Consider the following 9,538-nt stretch of genomic DNA (forward strand, 5'->3'; position numbering starts at 1 on the left):
GGGGAGGACTGTGCCAGTAGGAGTGTGCAGTCAGTGAGAGCGTTGGCCAGTGCTCTGGGGAGGACTGTGCCAGTAGGAGTGTGCAGTCAGTGAGAGCGTTGGCCAGTGCCCTGGGGAGGACTGTGTCAGTAGGAGTGTACAGTCAGTGAGAACGTTGGCCAGTGCCCTGGGGAGGACTGTGTCAGTAGGAGTGTACAGTCAGTAAGAGCGTTGGCCAGTGCTCTGGGGAGGACTGTGCCAGTAGGAGTGTGCAGTCAGTGAGAGCGTTGGCCAGTGCTCTGGGGAGGACTGTGTCAGTAGGAGTGTACAGTCAGTGAGAACGTTGGCCAGTGCTCTGGGGAGGACTGTGTCAGTAGGATGTATACAGTCAATGAAAATGTTGGCCAGTGCTCTAGAGATGACTATCTAACTTTTGTTCTTTCTTCTTGAAATGCACTGTAGGCCAGAAACCTGTGCTCTCAGATGTTCACGCAGAGCTAGACAGAATCACACGGAAACCTGCTTCCGTTTCTCCTACAACACCTACATCTCCTACGGAAGGAGAAGCCTCCTGAAGATACCAAACAAAGCCATTGGCTCATTCTTCTGGGTAATGACAGCTTGCCTCTGCCCTTCCCTTCCAAGTTGGAACTCTGATGGGCTGGAAGCTTTTACAGACAGACAAAGTTTATGTCCGTTTTTTTGTTTGTTTGTTTGTTTTTTTGTTTTTTTTTTTTGTGGCTGCCCATTTTTAAAAGAGGAGCTACACAGAAGAAAGACAGTTTTACATTATGTAGGATAACTGTTTGCATTGCCATTCTGCAAAAGGAAGAAAATTTGATTTTTGAAAGAAAAAAATCTCAAACTGTTTAAGACTGCAGTAGAACTAGGTGATCCTGTTCCCCAGGCTGTAGAAGCCAACAGGAACATTTAGGGAAGGGCAGAAAATACGTAATTTTGGCAATTGATTGACTCAGAAGTCTTAGACTATTCCAATCATTTTTAAAGATACCATGTTGTTTTTCTGAAGAAGACTGGTCAGTTGTCAGATTTCACACACCAACCAACAGCTGTGTAGTGACACCTGAGGTGTGCTGAGAAACTCTCACAGTCTGGCACTCCATGATCCCATACGCCACCATCAAATGGACCAGAACCGTTGGCCAAGATACCCCTTTAATCAAGAAGAAAGAAAGCACATCACCTGAGGGTGAGAGATGCAGAGGTTATGAACACGGAAGGGAGAACCGGCTTTGCAGTTGTCTATACATATATATATATGTGTGTATATATATGGCTCTGCCTTAATATACTCCTTTTTTGTTCATGACTCAACTGTAATCAGTTAATAAAGTATTTATTCTCTGCATTCAGGGTCAAATAACGTGTTGCCTTTTCTTACATTCCAGTTTGACTTGTCAGCAAAGGAGTGGAATTTGTTAGTAATTTAAAATGTCTGACTTAATTGGACTACCAAGCATTCTTTCTCAGGCAAATGAGCAGATGAAATTCACTCACAAGTTTTCTTAATGTGGGAGTTCTTGATTATCCCTTCTCCCATGGCATGGAGAATTACTGTTGGTTGGTTTGTTTTGTTGGTTTGTTGAGACAGGACGCCATATCTCTCGTGCCGACCTTTAATTCACTGGGTAATGTTTCCCCACCACCCCTTCGGGGATTTTCTGCTTTTGTTTGTTTGTTTTTGAGATAGTCTCATGTAGCCAAGGTTGGCCTTGAACTCCTGATCCTTCTGCATCTATTCCCAGTACTGGGATTATGGCTGTTGACCAGTGTGCCTGGTTTTCTGTGCTGCTAAAAACGGAACTGAGGGCTTTGTGCCTGTTAAACAAACACTATCCACTGAGCTGCCTCCCAGCCAGGACAGTGTCATATACCAACATCCCCTATAAATAAAAATAGAATCCTAAAACAGCAACAACAACAAAAGCCCCAAACCCCTCTACTTTGCACATGTCTTGGAACGTGTGTGTTTAGAAGTCAGAAGACAGCTTGTACAGTTGGTTCTGTCCTTCCACCATGTGGGGCATGGGATGAGACTCAGTTGTCAGGGTGACACCACGTGCTTTTACCCAATTCGTGTCTCACCGGCCCTGTAGACGCTTATTTAATGGGTGTAGCTGGGATTTTGTAGTTTTGGGGGTTTTTTGGTATGATTTTTTTTTTATTCTTTGAGAGTATATGTATATTATATGTATAGTATATATACAATATTTTTAGGTCATATCCATTTCTAGTTCCTCTAGACCTCCCCCAACACATCCTTTTCCCAGAATCATGTCTCTTAAATTTTTTATAGCCCACCAAGTTCAGTTAATGCTGTTTGTATGCAGTGGGTTTGGGACTGTCTACAAGTGGCCATGCCCCTCAAAGAAAAATGACTTTCCTTCCACAGCAACAAAATGGGCCCAGTTCCTCAGCTCGGGGTGGGGCCTAGCGAGCCCTTGCCCCATGTATGCTGGAACCCTGACCGATGGTCAGTGACTGGTACTTCCTGTGCAGGTAAGGAAGTATGACCATCATGTTACATCCAGAAGACACCCTTTCAGAGTCCTGCTGGGTGTCTACATTGTCTCTGCCCCTCTTCCGTGATGTTCTCTGAGCTTGAGGAGAGGTGTTGATTTAGAAGTCCCATTCAGGGTCGAAGAGGTAACAGTAACAGTCACTTACTCTTACAATTAACCATTCCTCACTGCAGACAGAAGCTGCTCTAACCAAGGTTGAGCGCAGCCCAGATCTACAGGTGTATTAAGTACTTAGACTGCAGGTGGACACTGTGACTAGCAGAGCAGCAGGAGATTCCTCACTCTAGCATGATCCCCTGGCCATGGGCTTTTGGCCAGTGTTACAGAAACAGGCCTGGGTGTCCTCTTGTGGAGTAGGGCCTCAACTTCAGTCAGAAAGTGGTTGGTTACTTCCGGAACAGTCGTACCACTGGTACATCTTGCCTAACACTGTTTTAGTCTTGGATGGTTTTTGAAACCATATCCCACTATTTAGCCCAGCTTGGCCTAGAATTTGAGGTTGTCCTGCTTAAGCCTTCAAGCCTTCCAAATGCTGGGATTCCACACATGTACCATTCCCATTCTTACCCCAAACTAGAAGCTATTTTTAAAATTGTCGCCCTAGAGTAGTGAATAGGTAAAAACAAGTGTGACCAGTTCTGCTTTTTTGACGAGCTCAGTTTCCAATACCTGTTTTAGAAATGTCCTTAATAAGGTGATGGTTTTTTGTTTTGTTTTGTTTGTTTTTCGAGACAGGGTTTCTCTGTATAACCCTGGCTGTCTTGGAACTCCCTCTGTAGACTAGGCTGGCCTTGAACTCAGAAATCTGCCTGCCTCTGCCTCCCGAGTGCTAGGATTAAAGGTGTGCACCACCACTGCCCAGCAAGGTGATGTTTTTATTGAAATTCACCTTACAAAAAACCCCCACTAATTCAGCCTATTAGACACTTCAGGTGGATTTACCTTTATTGTTATGATCTAAATCTGGGATATTGCCATAGACTCATGACTTGAAAAAGAGTCAGTGTTCATAATCATTGAGCCATCTCTACAAACCCCTAAGAACTAAAATGCAATCGGTAGGTAAAGGAAGGAAAGAAAACAAGCAAACCCCATCCTAGCATAGATTTCTGTTACTGGTTATAAAATAGTTCCCAAGCTTCCTCTAATCCAAACTCCACTAACTGGACTCCACCCTCTTCCATCCCCACGCAACTAAAACCTCCGCTCTAAGTGGTCAAACTGTTTTGCACTAAAGCACTCACAGGAGGCCCCTCAGCATTTTCTCTCTCTAATGGCCCGCTGGACATCACTCTGGCTAGGGATGACCATGTGTTTGCTCTTTGTTGCCCTCTGCTGGTGAAATGGAGCATTCCGTTTGGGAATGTAATTTGAGCTTTGCTAATTCTCTGCCTTCATGACTGCTCCATTTAGATGGCAGGGGCGGGAGCAGGGGGGAGAGGGTTGGTGGTCGGAGGGGGTTGGGAGTGGGTTCCTTTTGCATCCATTTTATGGAATAAACCTCGGACCCTTTTCCAACACTCTTTCTTGTATTCTTGGCTGTTCTTTGGCTTATCTCCCACTCCTGGGGCATCCTCATACATTTATCATGAATACTGTGATGTTCAGAGGCAGCTTTCCCCACCACCCATTTATGAAGGGGCCCTTCCATCTTCAGGCGTGTGTTCTCCACTGTACCATCCGTCAGTTCAAGGACCCTGTAAACCCACCATGAATTTAAAATAGCAAACTTTTAATTAAAATGTATTTATTCTTTTCAATGCATATGAGTGTGGGTGCGTGCATGCTGACTGTATATATGGAGGACAACTTTCAGGGGTCAGTTCTCTCCTTCCACCATGAGTTACAAAAATCCAACTCAGGTCTTTGTGAGGCAAACGCCTTTACTGGCTGAGTTATCTTGCTCGTCTATATTATTATTATTATTATTATTATTATTGAGACAGAGTCTTATGTAGTCCAGAGTGTCTTCAAACTCACTTTTTATATAGTCACAGCTAATCTTGAATTTATGGTCCTCCTGCCTCTACCTCCAAGCTCCTGAGATTAAAGGTGTCTGCCATCACAGCAGGTTTTGGGACTCCATGCACATCTAAGCCAGGCAAGCACTTTGGCAACTGTCTTAGGGTTTTACTGCTGTGAACAGACACCATGACCAAGGCAACATTTATAAGGACATTTAATTGGGGCTGGCTTACAGGTTCAGAGGTTCAGTCCATTATCATCAATGTGGGAGTGTGGCAGTGTTCAGGCAGGCATGGTGCAAGCAGAGCTGGAAGTTCTACATCTTCATCTAAGGCTACTAGCAGAATACTGACTTCCAGGCAGCTAGGATGAGGGTCTTAAAAGCCCACACCCACAGTGACACACCTATTCCAACAAGGCCACACCCAGTCTAACAGGACCACACCTTCTTAATAGTGCCACTCCTTGGGCCGGGCATATAAAAACGTCACAGCAACTGACCGACATCTCCAGCTCTTAGTATTTTAGGTCAGCGCACAAAGCATGGTTTCCATCTTGGCATTTCACACATGTCTCATCATACTTGGGCCTCATTCATGCACCACCCCTTCAGCTGGTTCCCAGTCTTCCGTATGTTTACAATTCTGCTTTCCTGTGCTCCATTGCCTCCAGTCTCATCTCCCTCAACGTCTCCCTATCATGAATTCCTTTCTAGTTTCATGATATACAAACACCCCATGTAAACACACAAACACACACACTAATTTAGATTAAATTTATCCTTGGACTGGAGAGATGGCTCAGTACTTAAGGGTACTCAATGTTCTTGCAGAGGACCCAGGTTTGATTGTCGGCAGCTTACAACCACCTATAACACCAGTTCCAGAGACTCTGATGCCCTCTTCTGACCTCTATGGGCAGCAGGGATTTTCATGGTATTCAGATATACATGCAGGCAAACATAAATTTAAAGTTAAAAATTCTATTTTTTCCCTTGTATATTTGTGCAGGTGTGTGTGTGTGTGTGTGTGTGTGTGTGTGTGTGTGTGTGAGAGAGAGACAGAGATCAGAGACAGACACACACAGAGAGTGTGCATATATGCATATATCAGGAGAGTCCATAGAAGGACATTGGATCCCCTGGAACTGGAGTTACAGGTGTAAGCCACCCTATGTGGGTGCTGGGAACCAGACTTAGATTCTATTAAAGAGCAGAAATTGCTTTTAACCACTGAGCCATCTCTCCAGCCCCATAAATATAATTTTAAAATACAGAATCTGCATATAAGAGAGACCATGTGGCCTTCATCTTTTGAATTTGCCTTATATCCCTTAACAGCAATACTCTGTTGTATTCATTTTCCTGCAGATGGTTTCACAAAACAACAACAACAACAAATGAGTAAAATTCCACTAAATGTTCTGCATTTCTTTTGCCCGCTCATCTGTTGGTGGGCATGGTCAGTATGTTCATGTCATTTATCAGTATCTGACACTCTGATTAATCTTTTTGTTAATTGTCCTTTGGAATTTTCATTAATCTGCTTACTGTCCCGCCAAAAAAGATTTTGTGTCTCTGGTTGGCACAGGGCAGTAAACATAATATCCAGATCTGGTTTTCAGTTGTACTGTAAACATCCAACCATATTGAAAAATAACAGGGAAGACAGCTTAGCTGGTAAAGTGCTGGCTGCCATTGATGACGTCGTGAGTTCAATTCCTAGAACCCATATAAAAAAGACCCATGTAGTGGCCTGTGCTTGTAACTGCGGAGCTGGCAAGATGGGACGCCTATCTCTGGGTCTTCTTAGCCTTTTAGCCTCGCCTCTCTGGTAAGCTAGGTTCAGTGAGACACCCTACCCTCAAAACAGGGTAGATGGTGCCTGAGGAACATACCCAAGGTTGATGTCTGACCTCTACACTTGCACCCGCGCAAGCCCGCACCTTCATACACACGGGTGCACCCCTCCCGCCCATGAGAAGATGACTATCAGAAAGATGGAGAAATAAGTCAAATCTCTGTGGGAGGAGCTTGGGGTGCAGCTCAACGGGGGACGGGCGCGGGGGCGGGGGTGTGTGTCGGTTAGCATACAGAAGGACCTCTATGTGATTTCTGGCACTTTAAAAAAACAAAACAGGCCGAGGGAGGAGAAGAACATGGCTGTAATCTCAGCACTTCAGAGACAGAGACAGGAGGATTGTCACTAGTTGCAGACTTGTGCTGGCTATGTACATAGTTCTAGGTTAGTCTGGGCATGTGAAACCTTGGTTTTCTTTCTTTTATTTTTAAATCAGACCGAAACGAAACTAAAAGACACAGATCAAGTCAGGGCGGAGAGGTGGCTCAGTAAAGGCGCCAGTCACTAAGCCTGAAAATCAATTCTCAGGAAGAACTGACTCAGAATAGTTTTCTGACCTCAGCACAATGCTCCTCCCTAGATAGATAGATGAATGAATGGGTGGATAGATAGATTAAAATATAGATAAATAGATTAATAATCAAAGTGTAAAAAAAAAACCCAAAAACAAAAAAGCTGAAGTCCACCGAAAGCATGAAACTGTCAAGAATTAGCTGGGCAGTGGCGGCGCACGCCTTTAATCCCAGCATTTGGGAGGCAGAGGCAGGCGGATTTCTGAGTTGGAGGCCAGCCTGGTCTACAGAGTGAGTTCTAGGACATCCAAGGCTACACAGAGAAACCCTGCCTCGAAAAACCAAAACCAAAACAAACAAACAAACAAACAAAAACAAAAAAAAGAAAGAAACTGTCAAGAGTTAACCAGAGAGCAGGAAAGGCAGAGGGGCATGACGAACAAGAGGCGCGGCAAACCGTGGAGGCGTGGCAAAGGGGGCGTGGCAAACGGAGAGAAATTCTATGGGCTGGCGCTCAGCAAGCGAGGGGGCGTGGCGAGGTGTGAGGAGGGCGGAGTTGACCGGAAACGTGGGCGGAGTCCCAGGAAGTGACGCCCCCTACCGCTCGGCCGAGGTTTTAGCTGGGCGAGCGAGTGTTCGCGGGCGATGGAGAACGGAGCGGTGTACAGTCCCACCACCGAGGCGGCCCCAGGCGCTGGCAGGGGTGCGCGCAGCGGTCTGGCCGCCTACTTCGTCCTGGGCAGGCTCCCTTGGTATCGGCGCATCCTCAAGGGCTTGCAGCTGGTGAGCCTACGGCGGCGGCCGGGACCTGTGGGCTGTGGGCTGTGGTGGATGCCTCGAGGCTGCGGCTCGCTCGGCCTCCTCGTTCGGGAAGCAGCTGCTTCCACACCCCAGTTCCTTCCCTTCCTACCCGGGAAGGAGGCGTTGCCGTCCACCCGTGGTCCGGCCTCAGCCTCCCAAACCCCTTTTCCTTTCTCTCAGCTAAAATTCTTTCATTATCGCCCTGAATGCTTGTGTTTATCGAAGTGCTTTCTGTTTATCTTTTCTGGCTTTTGCGGTTTTCCGGGTGCTGGCCCATTAGGGCAGTTTAACTTGTCGGACAGTTTGTGTATGTGTTTAACTTGCACAGTGAGTTTGAGGCAGAGAGAGTTTTGAAAGGGCATCTTTCTGCTTCATGTGTGCGGGTGAGAGAACATGATCATGCCTCTCTTTATTTTCCGCAGTTAGGTGCCATAAGCCTAGGCGTGAAACAATAGACATCTTTGATATTTAAATTATGATGTTTGATACTCCTGCTGTGTCTCAGCTGCCATTGGGTATTAAGGTTTTTCAAGAAGACACTTTTAGGAAACCCAAATTGTTTAGAATGTTTATGGATTTTGTTTAGTTCTGTGATTCATTTATGCTAAAAGCAGCCCACTGCTTTCCTTGGGAAGATTTAAAATTCTCAGAATGCCGGTAATCAGAACTTACGTTCTTGGAACTCAGTTGACCTACTTTCCTGAAGTAGAAAACCAGCTGTTAGAAAACTGGCGCTGCTTTTAGGTGCCAGCTTGGGGATGAGGAGGAAATCATTTGGAGACAAGTGATGGATCTGGTCTTTTGTAACCCCCTGCATCCTCCTATGATGCCTGCACCTGTAGGTTCCTAGGCACCTGGGTTCCCCGTCTTTTCTTGTTTGCAGAACCTGTTTCTTTAACCCAGGTGGGTGTGGTTTTGCCCCTACCCTTCCATCTCCCCTTCTTTTCCTTCTCCTCCCTCTCTCCCCTTCCTCCCCTCTTCCCCCCTTTCCATTTCCTTCTCTTCCACTCTTTTTCCACAGGGTCTCAAGTCTCATGTTGTCCAGTTAACTTCAGACTCACTAATGTAGAGGATGACCTTGACCTTCTGATACTCCTGTCTCCACCTCAGTGCTGGGATTACAGGTGTGCCCCTCCGTGCGGTTTATGTGGTTCGGAGAATTGAACCCAGGGCCTTGTGCATGCAAGGCAAGCGCTCTGCCAACTGTGCTATAGCAGCAGCTCCAGATTGTGTCTCTTTTGCACTTGCTCCCTCTGTTCAGTCCTGACTGCACTTCTCTGCAGTAAATACATGTGTCTAATGGAACCTTTTGAACAGAGAAATTTCTGTATGACCGAAGCATTCCTGCTGCTCTGAGGAAGTCATCTCTATTGGTCTTCTGCATGGGTGTGCAGAACAAAATCTCTTACTTTTAGTTGCTTTTATTTCTTTTTCTAATAAGAAATGCTAAAGCCAAAGTAAAAATTCTCATTATTATAGTTCAGCTGGCCTTAGCTCTGGATCTTCAGAACAGGACACAACCAGAAGTTTTGCTGGTGTTTTGCAGTTGGACCATAGAGATCAGTTGGCCTTGAAAAGGTCGTTAGCTGCTCTGTGTGTATTTGCCATCATGAATAGAAAAAGCAGTCTGTTTCTGTGAAATTCATTTGTTATGGGGAACTTGTAATGCTGACGCATGCTTTCTTTAAATACTTTTCTCTCTACACACCCCACCTCCACCCCCAGGCTGGCTGTCCTGGAACTCACTCTGTAGGCCAGGCTGGCTTTGAACTCAGAGTTCCTCCTGAGTGCTAGGATTAAAGGCTAGTATAGTACTACCACCACTAGCCCACTTTTTCACTTTTTTTATTTTACTTTTTCTTTTTCTTTTCTTTTTTTT

General features: G+C 45.6%; 2 protein-coding genes across 2 annotated transcripts in view; both read left to right on the forward strand.

Moving 5' to 3' along the window:
• The window catches only part of Dync1li1 (dynein cytoplasmic 1 light intermediate chain 1), a 39,146-nt gene extending 37,798 nt beyond the window's left edge, over nucleotides 1-1,348 (forward strand). Inside the window, exon 13 of the mRNA XM_021206158.2 lies at nucleotides 442-1,348. Coding sequence (XP_021061817.1) covers nucleotides 442-554 — 113 coding nt within the window. The 3' untranslated portion in view covers nucleotides 555-1,348. The remainder of the gene's footprint in view (nucleotides 1-441) is intronic.
• A 6,092-nt stretch (nucleotides 1,349-7,440) lies between these two features.
• Cmtm6 (CKLF like MARVEL transmembrane domain containing 6) overlaps nucleotides 7,441-9,538 on the forward strand; it is a 17,126-nt gene continuing 15,028 nt past the window's right edge. Inside the window, exon 1 of the mRNA XM_021206527.2 lies at nucleotides 7,441-7,641. Within this exon, the coding sequence (XP_021062186.1) occupies nucleotides 7,504-7,641 (138 nt within the window). The 5' untranslated portion in view covers nucleotides 7,441-7,503. The remainder of the gene's footprint in view (nucleotides 7,642-9,538) is intronic.

The sequence above is a fragment of the Mus pahari genome, chromosome 10 (assembly GCF_900095145.1).
Source record: "Mus pahari chromosome 10, PAHARI_EIJ_v1.1, whole genome shotgun sequence".
NCBI lineage: Eukaryota > Metazoa > Chordata > Mammalia > Rodentia > Muridae > Mus > Mus pahari.